General features: G+C 41.7%; 2 protein-coding genes across 2 annotated transcripts in view; one reads left to right on the forward strand and one right to left on the reverse strand.

The window, feature by feature from the left end:
- Positions 1–7,110: 7,110 nt before the first annotated feature.
- NFYB (nuclear transcription factor Y subunit beta) lies at positions 7,111–22,673 on the reverse strand. Its single transcript, XM_005494747.4, has 7 exons — positions 22,540–22,673; positions 14,272–14,365; positions 13,659–13,789; positions 11,754–11,951; positions 10,057–10,138; positions 7,774–7,853; positions 7,111–7,552 (listed from the first exon to the last, which is right to left on the reverse strand). The coding sequence occupies exons 2-7, from the start codon at positions 14,363–14,365 to the stop codon at positions 7,520–7,522; spliced, it is 618 nt and encodes a 205-aa protein (XP_005494804.1). The 5' UTR covers positions 22,540–22,673; the 3' UTR covers positions 7,111–7,519.
- The window catches only part of TXNRD1 (thioredoxin reductase 1), a 53,914-nt gene continuing 51,207 nt past the window's right edge, over positions 21,515–24,221 (forward strand). Inside the window, exon 1 of the mRNA XM_026797810.2 lies at positions 21,515–21,590. The gene's annotated coding sequence lies outside the window, so the exon portion shown is untranslated. The remainder of the gene's footprint in view (positions 21,591–24,221) is intronic.

Here is a 24,221-nt window from a genome sequence, read left to right on the forward strand (position 1 = left end):
GTCACTGTTGCTGACAATGAGTCACAAAGAGTTTGGTGTTGCTTTGTTGCAGTTTGTTAAAAAGATGTGTGAGCACAGTCTGCTCAGAAGGCTCCTAATAAGGATTTGAATTGTGTTCATGTCCGCAAGAAGGGGGGGAGCAGAGAGGAGCAAATGAACTGAAAGATCTACTGGATTGTTTCTAGATCTCCTTAAGAGACTTCACATGATAAACTGCTGAAAGCTGTCTGCTACAGATTGATTCCTTCTTTGTGTTCCTAGCTATCATAATAATGGTTGTTGTCTTGTTATTTATGATGCTTGCATTAGTGGAAAACAAATGGGAAGGCCTAAAACATCAGTGAAGAATCCTCTTGTGCTGTTTTCGTTCTGTTAATAAGATTTTAAGAGTAGGAGTTATTTTCTCTTGAAGGCAAATTTGAATTTGCTGTATGAATTTATCTTAAAAACAACTCCAATTTATTTATTTTTTCTTTGTTGCATTATTTGGTCCCTAGAATATTTTTATAATATTTCTAGTGAGCTAAACATCAAGGCTTTTATTCTGTGGCTTCCAGTTCTGACACTGAAGGATTTCCTGATTCTCAGGACAGGGGTGGAGCACTGACTGCTGGTACTGTATGGGCCATGGGTTCCTCCTTCTGTTAATAATAGTGAAATCTTAATTTTGAGGTGTTTGCCATTGGTCTGAAGTGGAGATCCCTTTTATTAGAATTTCAATGAGTCAGCTTAAAGTATCAGGAAGATGAGCTTAAAATAATTCCTCTTGATCCATAGAGTCTTTAAGATACTGCACGTCCAGCACTTTCCCCAGAGAGGAAATCCCTGTGATGTGGGGTAGGTGGGGGTAGGGTGGGCATCCAGCTGAATCTCAGCACAAATGATTGGTGGTGGGGCTCAGCCAGAGAATGTCTAGCACCTGCAGCCCCTGGAAGGGGAGTTAGGATGGCAGGAAGGCCCAAGAGATCCATGCGAGCTACTGGGCCCCTTGGTCTTACTCGCTCCTTATATGTGCCTCATGCTAAGTGGTGAAAATCTGGCATCTATAAATGCGGTCAATTTCAACTGCGTCTGTTCCCTACATTCTTCAAAAGCCTGAAGTATTTAATGTATTTGTTGGGTTTACAGTCCTGACAGGAACAACAAAAATATCTCAGATTGGGAGTGGGCATAGTTTGCTGTCATTGGTTTTGTTTTGGGGTAGGGTTTTTTTGTTTTTTAGGGGTTTTTTGTTTGTTTGCTTGATTTGGGGGTTTTGTTTGTTTTGGTTTTTGGTGGTTGTTTGTTTTTTTTTGAGGGGATTCTTGCCTCTAACAAGCATCTGCTTTTAATATCTGATGTAATTGCTAAGTTGGTACAACAGCTCCTTAAAATGAAAACTTAGGCTTGGATGTGGTATCTTCAAAGAGAAAAAGAGATGAAGCATTTCATTGTGTCCTAGCATTCAGAATTATTTCTGTATCTGTTGAAATTATAAAATACTGTTGTCCACACATGGAAATTATCAATATACAGTTATTTCAAAGCAATTCTTAAAAGAGGCACACTGGCTATATGCCATTTTAGAAGGTTCAAAAACTTTTACAAGGTCCAAAATGTTGGTTATTTGTATCCTCTTATTTTTTTTGTTTCCATTCGCTCATTTAAATGTTTAACTGCCTTTTAGAGTAACCATCAGTCTTGCATGCAGTGCTGGTAATTATCTTTTAACAAAAAGTTATTAGGTACAAGCAGTTATCTTGTAGCTTTGAGCAGTATTAACAAATATCCCAAACTCTTCTTTTTAGCAGCAGTTTCCTAATCATTTCTTCATTGTATTTTGCTTGAGTAGGAAAGAGACTTTATATGTTGACTTTAAATGCTGTCTGCTCCAGAAGGAAACTGTTTGGAGTTTGGGAGCAACTCTTTGAAATTATTGTCTTGAAAAAGAATACCTGAAATATCAAACAGCTTGAGGTTTCAGCTACTTACATTTCAGCCATCTGAAGCAACATGAGAGCTGTCAAGCCAGATGACACAAAATGGCCAGGTTTTGTCAATATTTCTTCTTCTTGTGTGTACAGAACTTGGTCCCACTGCATCTACTCCAGAAACATTTTGGATGAGTTTCAGCTGCTTGGCCTGTGAAACGTGGCTGTTGCTTGTGGTTTTGGATAGTGAGAGCAGACTCGTCCTCTGCTGCAGCCCTCCCCAGGCTCCAGTCTCCACATTCTCATCCCACAGTGCTGGAGCCTGTTTCGTTGTAGCAGAAATGCACTCCAGCTGGCTGGAGGTGAGATTTCCGATCCTTCCCCTTCTCCCCCAGTGCTTAGCTTTTCCTGTCAGCTGGCTGCTGGCATCTGCCTGTTCACCAGGTTGCTTTTCCCAGGATGTTACACTGCAGAGGGAGCTCAGGTGTCTGGTGGGTTTGGATTTCCTGGCTGGGGCCAAGGAAGAGTTGAACAGTGCAGAAACAAACTTGTGCATCCCACCGTCCTTTTTCTGTGTCATGCTACCCTTGACAGTGTTGGGACATGGGCTCTGCTGTGCTGGACTGTCTTCCTCCAGGGTGCAGAGAGTAGAAATAGTATATACTGTTGCAAATGTTTTGGCTGCAGTTGCATTTTGAGTGACACAGCCCTTGCACATAAACTGAGTCTTGGTTCTGCTGTTGGAGGTAATTTTATTTGCTGTTCATGTTGCTGTAAGGGTAATTATCAGGCACACACACACATTAAATTAGCAGCCCAAAGGCTGCTCCTCTGCCCAGCAGATTTAAACCCTCAGTAGTTTTCTTTCACACATAAGCAAATCAGGTGCCATTGCTCTGATAAATGGGCCTTCTAGCCTGGCATGCTGCAGTAAAATATTCCAGGAAATGAGCCTAGAAATTTGCCTGGAAGATTTCTTAAAGCAGGGTAGCTGACTCCTTCAGACCTGCTCTGCACTGCATCACTCTGGCTCTGCCTCCACAGCCATCCTTGGGAACTTGGGTTTAATAAACTCAGTGCAGCTGGCACCAATTTGAAGACTATTGTGCATAGCAGCAAAGTGCCCTCCCTCCCAAGAGCATGTGGCCTTGAATGTCACTGCAAGCTGAACTTGCAGATTCCAGGGAGCTTCCCATTCAACTTTCACATCCTGAGGGTCAGAGGTAACATTGCAGTCCACTACCATGCCAATTTCACAAATCAATAGGTAAACAAATATATCAACATTTGGTTGCTTAAATGTATTTTTCAGCTTCTGAAAGAGTGAAAGTGAGAATTATTTTGCCACAACAGCATATCTGATTTTCAAAGAGGAAAAATTGGTTGATATTTTCAACTAGGCCCATGTCTTGGAGTGTACCACATCCAAAAGGCATCCTCCCACAACTGCTCTTTTCACCAAACCAGCAACAGGGGAAAAATAAGAGGAATCATTAGATCAAACTTCATTCTATAGGACTGCATATATAGTTTCCTTATAGCATTACTTGTCTTAAAATCTACATCCAGCTTTGGAAGTTTTTTCACCTACAAACACAAGAAAATTCACTACTAGTTTCAGTGAAAAACTTCCTTTCTTCTATTTGGTACAAATCAAACCCCAAAAACATCAACCCTGCACCATTTGGTAATACAGTGACTTAAAGGCAAGTTGTCTTACTGCTGTAAATGTAACTGAGGCAGCGAGCCTCCGTGATTTACCTGGACCATTAATCCCATTCAGAGCTCTGCAAAATGAGGAATATTATAGCTATAAGCAAAGCTGCTGCCAACCCTTATCATGACAGCAAGGTGCTGGGGATAACACCAGCCCTTGTCTCTGCCCCTTGCTTTGCACTGAGCAATCTCTTCTGCGTGTGCAGTTGCCCATATGCTTCCTCTCCTGCCAAAGGCTAGAGAGAAATCACCTGTTCATGCCTACAACATGTTCATGAGCATCATCCTCAAATTCTGCAATAGGAATCATCCCATAGCATTCACAGTGATCCAAAGTGCAGTTCAAGGAAGATAGCTCTTTAAAGAATAGCCCATATAATCCAGGCTGATTTTTAGCTACAGGCATATAAACATGGGGAAGTAGGTATTTAGGACGTACCGCCTCATGCCAGAACTCCATCTGTGTTCTTAGTACACCATCCAGCCACATGTTTTAGCATTCAGTAGAGATCAGAAGGAGGGAATAAATAAAACCGTTAACCATGAATGTGTACATCAACGAGACTGGGAAAGGCAGAGCCTCAGTTCCCATTTTGCCTGTAATGAAAATTGTGGGAACTCAGCACATTCCTCCCGATGTCCAGAGTTGCCGAGGACCCCGTCGGGGGGCTCGGAGACCCTGGCATTCTGCCCAGAACACCTGGTGGCTTGATTTTGGTCCTTCCAACGAATTGCCAGCTTGGCATGGGGATGTGAAAGCCACACAGGTTTGAACGGTGTAAAAACAAGGTGTTCACAGGGTGAAAATGTAGGTTTTAGGATTTTTTTGTATGGGGCTATGAGGACAAGATGGAGGAATCAGGGCATCTTCTTTCTTCTTCTTGTTCTCCATGTTCTGCTGTGATGTTGGCACTTGGGGATTGGTTTAGAATAGAAGTGCACTGTCTAACATAGGTGATGGGTATTCAGAATTAGAAGTATTTATGATATACGTGGTTTGTAGTATAAAAAGACGACACCACCTCGGGGGCGGTCAGAGTGCCTGTGGCTCCCTTGCTGAGCAGATCTCGGCTGGGCAAAAAGAAAATTTTGTAGATAAGAAATAATAAACAACCTGAAGACGGAAAACGCGAAGAGTCCAGACTCATTCTTCGAAAGCGCAGGCTGCCGCAGAACCACCATCCCATGCACCTCGGGGCAGAGACAGACGCAAGAGAAAATTGGATATACAAGAACATCATCGAAATCAGCTTTTCTCACAACTGCATTTGGACTAGAGATAACAGCATTTTTGTGCTTCTAAAGATACCAAAAGCACCCTATAAAGAAATACCAGAAGGATCAAGTTACACAAAAATGCATTTTTCAAAAAATTACTGTGGTAAAACTTGCTTGTCTTGTGAAAAGGCACCTAAAAAGTCACTACTCTTGGAAAAAGATGGAAAAAAACATCACTGCTTTTCAAGCAGCCTTTCTCCAAGTCTTAACATACGCTGCCACAGCTGTCTCGAACTCAAGCTCAGTTTGGGGGTATCTTAGTTCAAAAAAACATTCAGAGGACTAAAGACAAGAGTGTTGTAGAAGCAGGTGAGATGTAGCAAGAATGGTCATTCTTGGTCCAGGTCTTAGCTACTTGTAAATTTTAAACACCCAAACAGAGCAAAATGAGAACACAGATTTGTTGAACAAATATAAAGAATGCACTGGTTGTGCTGCTGCTAATAAAATTAGGCAAGTATTTCTTCAGACCACATTTTTTTTTATTTGGTGTACCATGGCTATCCTGCAAAATTTTATCAGGAGAAAGATTTCAGAGAGACATGGAACAAAGTTTTGTACTATTGCTTTTACTGCTGTGGTTTCAGGAAGACAATGAGAAGTTATGCAGTTTTGTCCCTGGCCCTCAAAGGGAGAAGAAACAAAAAGGAAAAACTAGGTATCAGCTTCATTGCTCACATGATGGAGTATAAACTACAAACTTAACACACGTCAACCTAAATTCACAGCAGAGAAGGGAGCCTGAAAAATGTTTCTTGTTTCAAGTGTGTGGGATCACCTCAACCCACTTTCTATATATCAAAATGCCAAATCTTTCCTAGCTTCTCCTTACTTGGTATCACAGCTTTTTTCCATTGCAAATCTGGAAACGGCAAGAACAGGCTATGCTGGCCTGAAATAAATGGAATAGAAACAAAAGGGGCTCTTGCAGGGATCATGTTATTCAGTTTTACATTTAATGAGAAACTCCATTTGCTCATAGCTGCTGAACAACAACAGGCAGCCACAAAGCCCAGAACATCCTGCAGACTGCCCTGAATACACTGGATCGTCTCCAGAGGCTCTGCCAGGAGGATGCTGACTGGTAGGAAACACTGCTCAAATCTGCACATGAAGTTTTTGTTTAGCTAAAGAGCTGGGATATCTTAGGTTATGCTAATTTCCCAATATTGAACTATTACATTTCTTTTTTTTTTTTTAAAGAAAAGACAAAACCAGCAAGAAATCATATGGCAAGAGTTTCAAGGTGTGGTTTGCTTAAATTAATAACGTACCTGTTATTAATTTAAGGATATATTTATTATCCTTCTAATAAGGATAATATATTTATTATCCTTATTAGAAGGATAATAAATATATTACATTTCAGTCCACTGGAAACAGTAAAAATATGGAAGGTCCCAAAATCCAGTCTGAGTAAGCTATTACTAAAACCCTCATCCCTACCCTAATAGGCTAAGACATGGCAACAAAATTACCCATCCAATTATTAAAGAAACAGCAATGTTACCAAGAACAGCTCACTTAATATACAGAACTACATTACCTAGATAGAGTTTATTGCAAAACCAAGAAAGAGACAGCAAACCTGAAGTCTGTCTTCCATTTCAGATTTGTATCACTTAATCAGGTGTCAGCCACTCATGCCCATACACATCCACACAACATGCAGCCCAGACATAGAAAGTCACTACCACTTTTGAGTTTCCACAGGCTCACAAGAAATGTTAAAACATTTCAGTAAAAAATTAAAATGAGATCTTTTACCACAAGGACTATAAAATCCCCCCTACCCTTGGATTTCAAAGTCTGGGATTCTACAAGCCATACATAAAAAGGAGGAGTTATTTCAATAGCAGAAAGACTACCTTAAAAGTATCAAAGTAAGTCGAACGAGAATTAATGCAACTGAAAAAAATTTAAAAAAAGAAAACCTGCATTGCTTTCATTAACACTGTTGATAAGCTCTAAACCTCTAAATGTAGTAGAGCATTCATTGGTTTTGATTAACCTTTAATTCAGAAATTACATTAGAAAAAACAATTGTAGCAATGCTTTTGAGCTGCTAGTTTCATGAGGAAAAAGTCCCTTTCAAAATCTCAATAAATAAGCTGACGTGTCTGGTTAGTTGAGGTTGTCATGCAAGACAAGTTACATAACCAAGACTAACTCAATCTTCATAATAAAGGCAACTTGCATTCAAAAATGAACTTTACCCTTACAATTTTATTCAAAGGGTAAGCATGAATTAACCCAGCTGTTCACCTGAATTACAAAAGTAACATGATTCAATATGAAAATAAGAAACTGTCTACAAATCTCTGACAGTAATAAATTGCAATATACAATGCATACAGGAGTTATACAGAGCAACAAACTCTTGTACAAAACAAAAATACTTTAATACCTTTAAAATCCAATTATTTCTTTAAAATCATCATGAAAAAGATTTGAGTCAGAACTCTCACCTCAATTAGTCAAGCTTCTGGTAGCTACATTACAGCTATTTAATATACAAAGAGATAAATCTCTTCACCAGTCATTAAAACTGCCTCTTCGTTAGAGTTGCACAGGTTTTCCGTCTCATGTTCCCAGATGGAAAATTTTCTTCAAAATCATGAGAACTGAATTTGTTGAACACCAGAGATCTAGAGAAAGAAAATTCAAGCTTACATTCCACTGCACATTTTCTGAAGCTGCAGAGCAGTTCACAGCAAGCAGCCATGAATTCTCAGTGTCAGAATGGCATGACAGCCACCACCAAAGGACTATATAAAATTAATTCTCATCTTTCAGAACAGAGCAGCTGAACGAGTGTTTGGATTTTAGCAGCAGAAGGGAGAGTAGGGGACAAGATACAGGATCATACCTGTTGATATGATGTTGTGTAGACCATAACATTCTGCTGTTGGCCATCTGTGGTTATTAAGCCTGCTGGCAACTGGTTAGCTGAAAGAAAGAGCATTTTAAAAACATTAGGCAGGAATGCTTGATATACCGAGCCTTGTTTGATGTGTCTGTCACCATTAAATAATTGTGGTCCACTCCAGGACTACAGAGCCATTAATCTCCCGAGTTACCATCCTACACTGGTAAATTCACACTTGTTACCAAGTGCTACAGGTGAACAAGTTTATTCCCATTCAGAAGAAATACATAAAATCCAACTTGATTTTGTTCTGAGAGTAAGCAGAATGTCCAAACCTGCACACAGGCAAATGGAGCAGAGCTCACCACCCTGACCACTGAAAAGGCCATCTCCAGTGCTCAGTATCCCAACAAGCCTGAAGAATTCAGTTGGCTTTGTTTAGCACTTGAGCATAGCCATGTGGGAGGAACTCAATTAAATCATTGTGCTGCTTTATAAATTGGGATCCATCAGGGACTCCATAATACAGGAGCTCCATGGAAGGCAGAAGAGAGGAACAGGAACAGGCAATGACAAAAAATAAAAGGCACTGCCAGAGCCTGACATTGTAGTGGTCAACTTCAGCATGTCCTTTAGGGCACACAGAAGAGCTCTGATTTCACAGAGGAAAGAGGAGGCCAACAAAAGGAGTAAAATACTTCTGAGATACCAAGAGAAAACACAGGGAGTGATGCCCCAAGGCAGACCTTCACAAACATGCATATTAAGCTCTCACACTCAGAGTAGGTGCCTTACAACTGCTATTTGAAAGCAAAGCAGCACAATGATTTATACTGTAGGTTAATAATAATAATAAGGTTTTGTTCATGTAGTTATTAAATATAAACAAGATGTATAACCAATAAAAAATTCTGAAAGCACAGCATAATCCTAACACTTTTCATTTGAAAGATGATGTTTGAGGGTTTTGTAATTAGATTTTTGGTTCGTTCGTTGGTTGGTTGTTTTTATTTTTTTTCCTTCCTCCTTCATTGAACAAAATTTCAATTGCTTCAGTTGCAGGCTGAGAGATGCATGAAGATTAGTGAGAGTGGCTCTGGCAGGTCCAAAATTTACTGCCCTTCAATGTGCACATTCCACATCCAACACAGCTTAATGGAGAGACCCTGACCCAGCCCCGGCATGAGGCCACCACAAAGAGCTGAGGGTTATGCCACAGAAGCACAGCTATTACTACTACTGCTGCAGTGACACCATCATTCATTCCAGACAGAGCTGCCCCTGTGAAGGGAAAAACCTGCAGCACTTGACATGATCAGTTATTTAACATAATTTTTTTTAAACTTTCTTTTAATACTGCAACAGCTCCTTTGCATCCTTAATCCTGCCAGGACATTTCTAAAGTTGCTCTTTTCAAGTCACAGCAACCTAAAGTTTTTAAGAATCTGAATCTAAATATTAGAAGGGACGCTTGCAATTTAGATTCAGATTCCTAATTTCCAGCCAGTTTTGTAAGCTCCTCTTCCAGGCTAGAAGAGACCCAACAAGACTGCACTGTTTTATGCAGCCAAAGTCAAACTGAGAGCAAAGTGTATTTCCAATCCTGAATAGGTCATTTTAGCCCTCAGGCTTTGAATTTTTGCTTGTTTGGTGGTTTACCAGTGATTTTATCACATACTTAAAAACTTAAAGCTTGTCAATAGATAGGACTAGAGCTGTGCTTTCTAATTTGTCTTCTATCAGGTTCAACACTACCAGCCCATAACATTTAAAAGCCAAGGTGGAGACTACATGCAAGAATCAGCACCAACAAAATCAGTGTAAATCCCAAAAAACTGTCAGGTTTTAATCCACAGTAAAAGGAAGAAAACTACACTGAATGCTACACCCTACACCTTCTAGCTGCCAATCTGTGCATTCTTTTGAATGTAAGAAATATTAAGGTCTTTAGAATTAGACAAAGATGATTTTCTTCTCTGCCTCACTTCTCAAAGATGAGCTCCTCAAGTCAGTTTAACTTTTTTCCCCCAAGAGTCTTGCAAGTAGAATGGATGGGGCCTAAATATGTAGCTACTGGGGAAAAAGGAAAAAAAAGGTTTGCACCTTTCATTACAACCTGTGTTTAAGTGTATACAAGGACTAATATATGCATTTATAAATTTTTCACAATTGACATGAGCTATTACTAGCGCAGGATATATTCCTCAAGTAAGAATGCTGCCAGAAGTGCTGTATTTACAACAGCTGTAGTAAGAACATAATAAATTAAAAAGTACTACTCACTAAATGCTTCTTCTGTGAGCTCCTCACTTAGACCATCTGCAGTTGTAACTGTTCCCCCAATTCCCTTTTCTCCTTTCATTGCCTAAGAAGAGAGAGCACAAAAAAAGCAGAAAAAAAGCTTGAGATTTTTTTCAAAGCCCCAGGAACTCTAGCCAAGGTTTGAAACTTGCAGAAGAGTTACAGTGCAACAGCTGGAGCTTGAAATCCCAAGAACTGTAAAACTCTGTGGGATTTGAGAATGTGCATATTACATAAGTGTTTTTCATCTTAACCATACTCCTGAAAGAAAAACTTGTCAAACTAGGACTGTGTGGTTCTAAGAAAGGCTTTTCACCTTCTGCAGAAAGTTCAAAATCTGTGGTAATCCAGAAGGAGAATTTACAAGAAATCACAGAGTCTCACCTATCAAGAATGTGCAACATTTGCATAGAAAGCCAAGGCCCCAAGTCATCTGCATGCAGTTTTTGATGCTCTATGCTATTACATAAGAATGTCTAGAAAAATAATGTGGGCATAAAAAATGATTCTCTGCAACTGCTTGCTTCAGACAAAATACTCAATTACAAAACTGAAGTATTTCACCCTGAAGACACCCTTGCTGGAAAGGAGATTTAAAACTGATGAGCAAAGCTGTTTAACCTATCCATGCAATTAAAATCCAATCCAATTACTGTGCTACCACAGTATCTATAATCTGCAAAACTGATCAATTAAGAATGAAAGTATCACAGACCCACTTCAGACTTATTCGGTAAGAACTGGAACTAGTTAGGGAATACTTGCCTTTTTAAAAGCACATACAGCCCTATCACAGGATGTGCAACTGCCACACAGAACTGGAAAAGGCACACAGCACTACTCCAACTTTACACCTCCTGTTACTCAGTTATTCAGCAAATGACCTTCTGGGAAGGGGAAGCTTCAAGTGTTGTCAGCAAAACAAATACGGTTAGCAAGTCTGAACTAAAAAAGGTTTACAAAACAAAGAAACTCAGAAGAGCATCCTTATCTACTATTCTGGCAATTTAGACAGGAGGAGGCAGACCAGAAAAAAAAATCTCAAGCAGAAGCAACTTCCTTTTTTGAAAAGGTCTAAACTGCTGAAAGGAATAACGTCACTTTCTGCTACAGAAGGGATAAATTAAATTAACTGTTTGGATCACATATCTAGCATGTACTATGTATCAAAAGCAAACTGAGAGACAGGCTAAAATAGTAATTTAAAAAAACCCATTGAAACAGATAGTTTTCCATGTGAATCATTATTCCAACATGAGAAAAACAGCTTTTTTCTTTTGCAGACCTGAAGTCCAGACAAACAATAGGCATTAGGCCAGTTCCTCAGAGGATGCAGTCAGTACATACTGACTGAACCCAAAGATCAAATTAAACATTCTTAATAGGCACTTCAAAGAGCAGAGCAATTTATGACCACCAATATATTAGAGAATTTATTCAGTTGAAAGCTTTAATTACTCTGAATCAGCAAGTCTAATCAAAATGTTTACTTCCTCCTTTTTCTCTTGACATCCTCTGGGAGTCAAGAATCCTCTGGAATGCTTTCAAACATAACATTACTCCCTAATCAAGAGCTGTGAGATACTGTGCAAGTTAGCCATTATATAGTTACAACAACAGAGAGCTAAGGATAAATGCAACCAGGTTAAATAAATGAGCAAATACCCATATATACCAACCTCTCTAAATTTTTGGAGGTATAACTTCAAAGGTTCAACATAGCTATCAAACCCCAAGGTAGACATGGCAAAGAGAATATCCTCTCCATTGATGGTCTTTCTTTTCTCTTGGTGACACCTCTCACTTGCTTCTGATGTTATAAAGCTGATGAATTCACTTACACACTCTTGTACACATTCCTTTGCATCCTTAGCAATCTAGTAAGGAAAAAAGTATCATAAAATCATTAATAAATACATAAGACTTTAAAAAACTCACCACTAACCCCCCCAAGGAGTACATAATAGAGGAAACATTCCAAAACCCAATGATAATACCCATTTAGGCAACACCTGCACAGCAAACCACTGGATGTCCTCACTCCTCTACATAAGACCAGCTGTGATGTGATATTACTCATGTTTTCCTATTTTAAGCAGCACAGCCAACTGCCAGGATCTCCTGAAGTCCTAAGTTCTATACAAGCTCTTACACCCAGATGCTTCTTGCTTTGCTTACCTATGTCTCCTCAAACCTGTTCATCACAATGTCACAGCCCACTTCCTCTTCTTTTTAAGAGACCTGGTAGCTCCAACCTCAGTTCATCACATTCCCACCAATTCAGCACTGACAAATATTTTTATCCTGCCTAGATTCAAGCACTAGAATATACATCTAGCAGAAAGCCTTTCTAATGCTTTATTATAAAATTACCAAATAAATATACATATATATATTATATATATATATATATATATGCTCTGGTATAAATTTACCAAATGAGAACTCAAATGAAGCAACATATGCCCCTGGCAAGAATGAAGTAAGTAAATTTGATTACAGTTTTCAGCTGGACAAAAGTAATTTACCTGACTTAAAATTACAGAAAGTATTACTCATGATTACTTGGGAAGCTGACAAGAATCAGTAAGAAGATTATAATAATTAAGATGCTTATTCTTCATATGAAAAGAACCTAAAAAATTGAAGCAGTAACTGTGTGCAGAGTCTTCACTAGCTCCTCTGATATTTTCAGACATGTAGGGTGAGATTTTCAGAAGAAGTCATCAGTCAGCAGCTTCTCTTGCAGTTTTTTACAGAAAACCATCCTTATTTTTCACGATAGCTCCACATCCCCTATGCTAAATTCTAAAGAAAAATCTAATTTTGATCACTAAAAATTTATGACAATATGAACTAGGGTACAGTTTTTCACAGCAAAGTTATAAACGTAACATTCAGATCTCCAGAAAGCCCTGAACACTATGAAAATACAAGCAGAGGCGAGTAAATGATGTCTTGCTTCTATTTAGAGTGATCTCCAAAGAGATCAGTTTTAGCTGGAGGAAATGTTACTGTGGCTGGAATTGTATTGGAATACAACAGAGAAAGAGCAAATCATAGGAGCCCTGCAAAGATTTAAGATAAACCAGTAGAATGATGAAGTACTTATACAATCACCAGCTCAGCAGAATGGATTAAAAAGTCTATTCTTAGAAGTAAGAAATAAACAAGGCTCTCAATATCTAGCCTTATCTGTTCCATGATATAAAGCAGACTTCTTATGTCACTTTGGCATTTGGGTATGCAAATATTTGGGCGATGGAAGGCTAACCATCCTCTTCCCTTCAGGATGAGCACTGAATTTCTATTTCAGACAAAAATTTTCACTTATTCCAAATTTTGTGCACATCAATGAAAGCAGACTAAATCTCTCTAGAGAATTGCATAGAAAATATTCTTAGTGATTGGCTTAGTCTCAATCACCTCCTGCTCCTGGGGCTTTTTCCCCTTTCCTTTTATAATGCTTTTCTTCAATAAACCAGCATCATTTGGAAAAATATGTTGTTCTAATCAGCTCAAGTTCATGGAGAGGAAGGAATAAAACTCATTAACACACTTTCTTTACCAGACAACAGTATTACCTTTCCTGTTTGGGGTATGGCATTTTTCATTATCCTTGCCACATTTGCAATTGGAAGATATATATCTTGTTCTCTGAAACTCTCTTTTGAACCATTTGTATCTTCATGATCATTCATGCTGTCTTCTGTGTCTAATGAAATGAAGAAAAGTTAACAGAAATTATATTTGATAGACAACAGGCAATAATTCAGTTTAAAATCTTACACTGAAGGATGAAGACCTTTGAAAACACAATGTGTTACCATCATAGAAATAATTTTAAAAATAGATGCAACATCAGGGTACCTTTATAAAGATAGCATTTAATCACATTATGCACTGAAGTGTACATGGCTCTGATCAACAACCATTATTAATGCCATGCCAAAATACAAACTGCTTCCTATAACATAAATTTTTTTGTCATCCCCCTAAGGTCTCTGTACCAACATCAAAAAATCCAACTCCCCCCTTCAAACTGTAGAAAATGCTTTATACAGTGAGGCATTACAAAAACAATGGCAAATTCTTAGCCTGAGAGAAGATAGCAGAGAATGATATAAGAACTGGAAGAAAAATTATGTATACACATATATGCAGAGAAATAGTAGCATTTGCTCTCTCACTTCTTACCATCCTGAGGCTGTATGACATAGTGACTGCCACCAATGTAATCTCCAGCAATTCCTAACTGAGAAGCATCTGTTGTGGAGCTGTCACCATCCATCTACAATCAGAAGGAGGAAACCTTTCAGGTGCGATTGTTACATCATTAAGTACAGCTATTACTCAAACCCAGCACAAACCAGGAGATCACTTTATACAAAGCATAAATATTTTGCTATTGGAGAACAGCACCCCCACTGTCATTAATGAGTTGTACTGACAATGGAAATAGTTCAACTGTTTTGTGAGGCTTTTCAACAAACTCGGCCAGAGGCACAGGCCATGACAGAATCATTTGGTTTATGTAACACATAGCTCCTGTGAAAATGTCATGGTTTGAGCCTGGCACAGAGCCAGTGCCCCTGGCCTGCCCTGCCTCTGACCAGAATGTGCAAGGTGTCTTGAACAACCCTCAAAACCTACACCAGCCCCCTGTTCACTGAATGCTTTACCTATTAGTTCCTACACAGAATGCATCCTTCACTCACTCACTCACTCACTCACTCACTCACTCACTCACTCACTCACCTTTACTCTTCGTGTTGGTTTGTCAAGCCCACTGATAAACTTCTAGCCAGACCGTGGGACCAGCTCTGCATTCTCATCCTCCCTGAGACACCAGCTACTCCTATGTGCCTTCTGAGTCACATTTTAGCATTCCCTGGTCCTGCCCTGCCTCAGTCTCTGGGCATCCTTTGGTGCTCTTCTCTCAAGGTTCTGATGTGGTGGCCAAAAAGAAGACTTCTTCACGAGGGTTTGGAGATGGGGGCGGTCACAGTTTAATAGGTAACTTAAAAGCCAGGAGAAAAAGGGAAGCCAAAAGAGCCTGTGCTTCCCTCCTTCTTACTGACAAGCTACACACATGGGCCCTGGAGAGGCAGAGCCCAGCTGACTTCACTCATTGACCCCACATCCACTGTGTAGGTACCTTGGTGTCTTTGAAGGATCTTGTGGTTGCTGTCAGTGAGACCACAGAGCTTACTTTTTTGCATATCCACGAAGAAGGAGAGAAGGGAGGGAGAGAGGGAGAGAAGGGAGGGAGAGAGGGAGAAGCAATGTTGTGATTTTTTTTACATCTACCCAGAAATATGAGCATTTAACCTCTCGCTAATCTGCACTTTGCTTGTGGCCACAGGGTTGAGTTTTACTTTGAAACCTTCCAGCAATGTCCAGTGTTACATTTGGCCAGAGATGCACAAATAACACGAGCGCTGCTCACATTCCAACAATAGCTGGACAGAGCCTTAGGAGCTGTTCAAGAGAAAAAGACTATTCCAGCTCTTCTTCATTGAACAGAATATTACACACACTTCTATAAAGAATTTCAGGTCCCTTTTGCTGGGCTTTTGCAAACCAGCTTCACTTCTTACACAGTAGCTCTACCCAAAGGAAGGGCAGTATTTTAGGCATCAACCTTCCATGTGCCATCCTTAACATAAATTCACTTTATCCACATTTTGCAGATTCTTTGTTGGGAGATTTAACTTTGCTTTTCAATCTCCCAAGGGGTCTGCAGTTTGCTTTTTTTATCACAATCCTGCCATGTCATGATCACTAAAACTGACATCACACATCATTAAGAGAATTGTGCCTCCCTCTCCCTTCTGCACTCTGAAAGAATTAAAATTGCAGTCTGGCAAATCCCAAAAGCTACCTCCAAAATTATGTTAGACTTTTCTGGCAGTCTTCTCAGTTTTGGCTCTCTGATCCCTGATGGAATTTAATTTAGGATCTCAATCTTTACCAGCCCCAATACAAGGTATTTTTAATACCTTGATCTTTCTTTCCCTCTCTTTTTTCAATCTTCTGTGAAACATTTCTTCTAAATTATTTCCTTCCTTCAGGGTTGCAATATTCTTCAAATTTCTGCCATGATGTGATAACTAACTGATTTCTGCTCACCTCTCCTGCAGGCTACTCCATCTGAATCTTTATTGCCAAGACCCAGCAACACTAAGAAATCATCTTACTTTCATTAGCCCAGCTTGCTTTCAAAAGACAATTCCTGCTTGAATCTCTTTCAAACCTGTGCTGCATCTACAGACATTTTGGTCATATTAAACTAATGCATCCTCAAGGTAATACCTTTGCTTCTATTTTTTTCTGTGCACATATTTCCAGATCTACTTACAGGATGTATTATTTCACCATTATTGGGCATTTGCGTGGACATTTATCAGCACTATGAATCTAAAATAGTGATTAGCAAAATTGACAGGAAAAGGCTTGCAACAGAAAAAGTCAGATCTGACTCAGATAAAGAAAACAGGTATTGACAGCTTAACATCCACTGAAATTACTTCTGTTGGTATTACTTGAAGAAAGATTTTTAGTTGCCAGGATAACTTTGGGACAGGAGATTAGGGACAGCACTAACACCCTTCTGCATAATGCTCAGCATAACCAGGTCATGATCCAGGATAATTCATGTTGGAAGTGGCTGTGGGAGGTCTCTACTCCAGCCCCTGCTAAAAGCAGGGTCAGCTCCGAGCTCAGAGCAGAGCACTCAAGGTTTTCTCCAGCCACATCTTGAAGGCCACCACAGACAGAGCTGGCCCAGCTGCCCCACATGCCTTCTCCAGCTGACCACACCGTGAGGGAAGGAGGGGATCTCAGCACACTACTTCAATCCAAGTAAGTTGATGGAAGAATTTCAGCCAGAGTTGTCATTCAATTCAAATCTAGATCCAGGCATCTGAATATAGCAGCTGTAATTAATGTGCCATCCAAGTCACCCTACTAGTATTTCTTTGAGCCTGATGGATGACAAACACGACCTGGCAGGAAAACATGGCCACGGCTATCCCAGCCACCACATAACAAACAGTTATATGCTCACACATTACAGTTTTAATTTCAGGTGTTCAAAACTCTAGTTAATCCCCACATTATCTGACTGTCAAGCTCAGCACAAGTTCTGTAACACATACAACAATGTTCAGAAAATGAGAAAACATTTTCTTCATTCTTCCACTACACTGTTGCTAATTAATCCCCCTCCTTTAAACAAACAAAAACCCCAAACAACCAATAAAACACTTCCAAAACTATGACACAAACTAAATTCTGTGTCCGTGAAGTTGCTCTGGAAAAGGCAGCAGTGCAATATAGCATAGAAACAACACCTTGCCTACACTAACTGCAGTCACTAGGAGACTAAAAAGGCCAACAGTTCTTATATTGGCCCATTTAGTAGGAAGATCTGCTACTTCAGATGGAAGTAGATGCTAGAACAGGCAAAATCCAGGAAGATTTAATCCTAAAAGGTTCAGGTGGTAAAGAACTTTCCTCTCAGATTTTGCTTTAGATTGCCAAATTGTTACAACTTGCTTTAAGGAGAAGTAGCCATTTGCAGATTATACATCACATTTGCATGGCAGTTTCAGCCTGCAAACATTGCAGTGCTTTTTAATACAAGAGCATCTCCTAACTCTGTGTGGCTGCCAAATTGCACGAGGGAGGGCTTCCAACACCTCAGTCCTCCAGCAGCAAGTGTAGTGCATAACTGCAGGAAGCAATTACTACAGGTTGTACATTATCCTCAGCTTCCTGTGCTAGGAAGACAATGAAGCTCCTCCATGGATACACATGGACTGAATAAAGAATGAGAGCTAAGCACATCAGAAGTGACATGTCAGTCTCTAAAATGACCATGCCACTATCTGATTTTATCAACAACCAGGGAGAGTAAACAAGTACAGGACATAAAAATTCAGCACTACACAGCACAATTAAAATCTGAATATAGAGCAGCAGCACAATGCTTTCTGTTAGTGGTTTTCTGTTTGTTTTTTCGCTCTCTAATAATAAAAGAATATTACTAGGGATATACATAGTTTGTATATCCCTAGATGCATGGAAATTAACCAAAGAAATATGTTATAAGAGACACATTTCAAGAGCATCAAAGAAGGTTCAGTGATAAGATGCACATGAATGAACACACAGGTTTACACTGATATTTGGTATACATATTCTTGAGGATGCTTAAAAAAAATTTGCTCCTGTCAGCTGCTCACAACTCAGACTGTTCCTATAATATGTCTGTACTAAACTAATAAAACATCAGTATCTCAAAGTAAATCTTGCATCCTGTTTAATCTTATAAGCTCCCTTAAGACTGCAGTCAATACCAGTGGCTCAGCTAAATTATAACTAAAGAATACAAGCCCAAGCCTGCTAGCACTGAGAAGAAGGGACTAAAACCTAGATCAGTATAAAAGGAAAAACAAAGAAGAAAAAAGAAATTTGAAGAAACATGATTTTTGTTTTCATAACAAGGAAATTATATGGCAATGACTTACAAACTGCCCTCCTGAAGGGAAACCAAAGGCCTCTTGTGATTTAAGTATTTCATGTGGTATTTATCCACCCTGTCTCCCAAAATTGCTACCCCATGAGAGGGGAGGGAAAAATTATATGCAATGAACTGAAGCACTTGGTACACATTCCATGCAGTCATGTCGGCCAAAGAAGCAGGACAGGAACAATAACTAAAGCTGTAGGTAGTAACCACATCATTCATTTTGCCACACTTTGTCACAAGAGATGTAAAGCTGTGAATCAGTACATAACAGCAGAGACACCAAGTTTTATTCGAGCTTTCTGCACCCTTGCCTGTTAAGCAGAAAGACTTTTCCATTAAAAACGCACCTTTAATTTCCTTTTATTTTTCAGTGACTTCTGGGGATCCTAATTTCCCACTGAATTCCCACCTTCAGGTATTTAAGAAATACCAACTGGTGAATGCATTCACTGGACATTGTTTCAGCAGACACATAAAAATATAATGCCAAATGCCTTCACACATACAACAAAACCAGATGCTGCACTCTCTCTCCATCTCAGACTTCTCTAATCCCTTACATTCAGTGTTTCCCCCCACAGCAGAGTAACACTGAGAAAAGCAGATTGATGCTGAGAGGACTACAGCGTCACCAAGGCTCATTAGCATCTGGGCTATATCAGAATCCTTCCCCTGGCCCGTGGGGAGGAAACTTTCTCTTATGAAATCCAAAGAGAGCATTGCCACCTTTACACCTTCCCAGTCCATGTAACAGTCTATCAACTTTATATCTTATCTTAAAAGCCCCAGTGCCACTGACTACAGGCCCCCTTCACGTGGATCCAGCTCTCCTAGAGCAGCTGATGACTCCTTCCAAGACTGGCTAATATCCACAAGCACTGTTAGCTGCAATATATATGGCTGGACTAAAACCTCATGCATTTTCACATCGAGAGGGTCAGTGATACAGAGCAAGCAGGAGAAATCCAGTTTCCACACTTTCTCTTTTTTGGCAGTAGAAGAGAGAAGCTGGGGGAGAAAATAAGATGAGCAGAGGAATGGAGGCAGTTTAATTACATTTGCAGAAGCTGGAAAAGGAAAGCAGTGCTGAACACACTGCACCAGCACCTCCTTCCTTCAGCAACCTCACTGAAATCCCCGTATTACCTTTCAATAGTACTTTTGATACTTTTCTAGTATTTTTTGTAAAAAACTAAGATTATCTGTTTATTAAAGCAGCAATCCATAAATCCTGTCTTTTTCCTTTTAGAAGTTTGATAACGTTTTTAAGTAGGTAATTTTTCCTTTGTTGAGGTAGTAACTCAAGTATGCCAAGCAGCTTTTTTCCTCTAAAGCAACAGGGCAAGTAAGAGTTTTACAAAACTAGTTCAGACCAGACCGAACTAGCTTCAGACCAGACTATTTTCAGCCAAAACTGCTGAATTTGCTGACACTTGCTTTTATTCTACCAATGTTATTTACCCATATTGTTTAGTATGCATATATATAGTAATGTTTTGCTCTTTTTACAAGCATCCTGCCACTAAAACATCAATTTTCAAATACTAAGTTTCTTCAAAACACTACTGCAAAACTCTGTACTAAGTCAAGTTTCTTTCTAAGCAGAATTTTAAAGGTGGAGCACCATTAGAGTTATATTTGAAAGCACTAAAGGAAGAACCTTGCAAACCTTTTTTAAATGTTGGCAAAACAAGGTATCAGACTTTCAAAGTTTCAGTTTTTAATGTTTCATATCTTGACATTATCTTAAACATTATATTTCATTCAATTTCTGAACATTGCCTCCCTTCACCTAATTATTACCACAAATAAGAGTTAAGCTTTGAACTCTGTGGCGGTCAAATCCAGAAGTGCTTCTAACTTCTCCCAATATAATGCCATAGCTGTAAATCCCAGCAGCCAAGACCATGTATAACCACCTGCTCAATGCATAGTGCAAAAGCAACTCACACAGGCCTCAGAAAGGTTCAGATTGAGCCATCTTGGGTGTCCTAGAGAACTGAAGATGGATCTTGCCTTTACATTGCAACTGTCATGCCACAGGCCACATCATCAAAGAAAAAAAGAAAGCAACCACTAGCTTATTGTTTAGGAACAATATGTTAATGATTATATATAGATACAATTTCTCCATTCCTGCAAGCCAATTAAAGCCAGACACTGAATACTGCCCAAACTGGCACCTGCCATTTTCCTTTTTCCAACCATTTTGCCAGAGCTGTTTTTGAGAAAGTTGATTTTTTTTCTTTCATTGACAGTAACTGCCATCCACCGAGATGCCAATGAAAAGTTATTACATGTAATAGAGTCGATGAATGGGCTAAAATACAGATTTCTGTGCTCCTCATTGCCTAAAAATGTCCAGATCATTGTTATCATTAATTTTGCCATCCCACAAGCAACTTAATCACACTAGACAGCTTTTACCTCACAGCTCTTTTCAGAACAAATCTTTTTTGTTAAGCCTCAAAGAAATTGGTAAAGCTAAACCTGATTTTCTACTGCAGTTGTACTGCAGAATATATATCATAGCTGCAGAAACATTACTAGAACACATGAATTTTTGTGGTTTTCCAGTATGATTGTCTATAGGATTGTGGTTAATATGTCGACAGTACTCTTCAGGATCACCAACTACATAATTTCCGGAGGTAGCACGGTGGCTAACACACATAGGTCTGCCCAAGAACACCTCCCACAAACCGAAAAGTTATGTAGACATTGATAATGGCAGGGTCCCGTCTCTCTCCCATCTGTCATGTGTGTCACAGGACAGCCACCCAGGCAGCCACCCAGCTGCCTCTCCGCCACTGCAAGCTGCTCGATCCCATTTCCTGATTTCATGCCCTTCAATGATGCAAACGCAGTGCTGGGCCACAAGGAGGGAGGGGGAGGAGGGACGGGGACGACGACGACACCTTCCTACTTATACCAACAGCCTCTGAGCCTTCCTGGCACCCAGCTCACATCTGTTCGAAAGGTAACTCGTCTATCGTGACCCCTTGTTTACAAATGGCACAAGACGACGAGTCCTCAGTTAATCACCAACTTTATTGTTGATCACGCTGGCTGTGATTTCCGCGCTGCCCGCACCTGCCCGGGGGCGGTCGGGCGCCTCTGCTGGGTCCCCGTGCAGCCCACCAAGGCCTCGCATTCCCGCCCGCATTGCCAGCCGGTCACCGGCACCACATCCTGAAGCCTCACCCTACGCTCCTCATCCCTGCAAATACCGCCAAACCCTTCAGGAAATTTCGGTCCCGACAACGGCACGGGGGGTGCCGGGAGGAGAGCTCGGGCCGCTGTGGCACCGCTACCCGGCTCACGGCCCGGCTGGGGACCGTGGGCGTGGTGGGGGCCACGGCCCTTCGCTCCCGTGGCGAGGGGAGGGAGTTCGGTGGGAGACACAAAAGAGCGCCGAGCCCGCTCCGCCCGGCGCGGTCGCCACAAAGCCGCGGCCCCGGGGCGCAGCGAGCGCGGCTGGCGCGGAGACGGAGAGGTGGCGGGAGGCCGCACGCCCGCGAGTACCCGCCGCTTCTCAGCCAGCGGTGAGGGGTGTCGGCCGGCCGCGGGGCAGCTCCGCCTGCTGCCTCCACCCCTGCCCTAGGCCGCAAAATGGAGCCGTAGCGGGAAGGGCCCCGCGGAAAGAGCGGGACAGCGGCGGGGGCAGCCGCCCCGCCGCCCCTGCCGACACCCCCCTCCCTGCTTGCCCGCCCGTTCCGCTCCCCTCCCCGCGCGCCCACCCCGCTCGGCTCCCCGGCCGCATAAAGCGACGCGCGGCCGGTGCGGGGCCCGGGGCGGCAGCCCCGCACTTCCTGGTGCCCGCGGCGGCGGCGTGGCGGCAGCGCCGGGGCCCGGGGAGGGAGACGGACATTTCATTCGAGCCTGCAGTGCAACCGGTTACCAATCATTGGCCGGAGCCAGGCACAAACCTCCAGTGCGGCCCTGGTTGGCTCCCTCCGCAAATCGGCTGTTTGGTTGGACGGAAAATGGCTGCGAAGGAACCAGTCCCAGCGCGGAGCCTCGCTTCCCGCAGCCGGGCTGCCCTCCCTCCGCGCCGCCTCCCCGCCACTCGTGTCGGCTCTTCCCTCAGCGCGCCCCCTCCCGCCGGGCCGACCCTGCCCGTCTCCTTTATGGAACGTCTGGCCCGGGGGGCGCTGATCCCGCCCCCCCCCGCGCGGGGCTAGGGCGCAGCGGCGGCCGTGGCTGCCACCGAGGGCTGTCCCTGCCACAGGGCTCGGTCCTGCTCCTGGCGATTGTATAGAGACGCCTCTGAGCAGGGGCAGCTCGTCCTGCGGCGTCGGTTCACAGAATCACAAATGGGTCAGGTTGGAAGGGACCACAGTGCTACAGCTGGTCCAGCCTCCCTGCTCAAGCAGGGTCATCCTGGAGCACAAGCACAGGATTGCATCCAGGCAGTTCTGAAATAGCTGCAGTAAGGGAGACTGCAGTCTCCCTGGGCTACCTATTCCAGTGTGTAGTTGCCACACAGTAAAGAATGTCTTCCTTATGTTCAGATGGAGCTTCCTGTGCATCTGTTTCTGCCCATTGTCGCTTGTTCTACTTGCTTGTTACCATCAAAAATGCCTGGCTTCATCCTATGACCCCCTCCTTCCAGATACTGATGGACATTGATGAGGTCCCCTCTCAGTCATCTCTTCTTGAGGCTGAACAGGCCCAGCTCCTCCAGCCTTTCCTCATAAAAGAGATCCTCCAGTCCCCCAGTCATCCTTGCTGTCCTGGGAGATGGGGGCTGGGGGAGAGTGGCCAGCTGTGTCCCACTGGCCTTGATCCTGGCCTCACACCCCTGTTGCCTCACCAGCCTGGTGCCTGTTGTCAGCAAGGCAGGCACAATTGTTGTGAGAATTCCTTAGATCTATTCTAATCTGTCTTCCACCTGCATCAAGATTTACCAGCTGAGAGAAGAACAGGTTATCTCCCCAGTGACTTCCTACATTTTGCGCAGCCTGAAAAAGAGGAGGATGGCTCATGGAACCCAGGTCCAACCAACCATTTCATGGAATAGAACCTTGGGTGAGGGGATCTGTGGGTGTGTATAACTTTCCCCTTTCCCCGAATAAAGTAAAATTTCACTGGAAACCAAAAAGGATCCTTTCCCCCTGGTGATACAGGGCTTAAAGAGAACATTTTTCTTCCATTTTTAGGCTTTGTTTTGAAGAAATACAGGCAGCTGAGTGAAGATATTAGTTGGACTGACTTCTCCACTGAGATTTATAAGCCTCTCTTGTGAAGCATTTGTATGAAACACTTCATAATCCCTCCATTAATTCATAGTCCCTTCATTAATTAGAATCAAAAAGGGCCAAAGAGCAGCCAAAGACATTCCACACATCTGCCACCAAGACGTGTGTGTGCAATCTCTCAGTGGAGGTAATAAGAATATTTTTGGTTTGTGCAATTCTTAATAACCTTCATTATTTGAAGGTCTTAAGTATTTTAACTAAACTAGTATGAAACATTTCACAGTAGCTTCTACTAGCATCCTCTTCTGCTTAATATCTGATAAGCACAGTACACGCATTTCCTAACTCTCTTCTGGTACTGGGGTTTACACAAAGCAAAACTCATTTCCACGTGGTTTCACATAACAACA

The sequence above is a fragment of the Zonotrichia albicollis genome, chromosome 4 (genome assembly GCF_047830755.1).
Source record: "Zonotrichia albicollis isolate bZonAlb1 chromosome 4, bZonAlb1.hap1, whole genome shotgun sequence".
NCBI lineage: Eukaryota > Metazoa > Chordata > Aves > Passeriformes > Passerellidae > Zonotrichia > Zonotrichia albicollis.

What these genes read in the sequence shown, in the direction of transcription:
- NFYB (XM_005494747.4), bottom strand. Translation starts at nt 14,365, where the DNA reads ATGGATGGTGACAGCTCCACAACAGATGCTTCTCAGTTAGGAATTGCT. An exon ending in CCATACCCCAAACAGGAAAG is followed by an intron (nt 11,952 to 13,658) that starts GTAATACTGTTG and finishes TTTCCTTACTAG; the next exon opens with ATTGCTAAGGATGCAAAGGA. An exon ending in GCTCACAGAAGAAGCATTTA is followed by an intron (nt 7,854 to 10,056) that starts GTGAGTAGTACT and finishes TCTTTCTTTCAG; the next exon opens with CTAACCAGTTGCCAGCAGGC.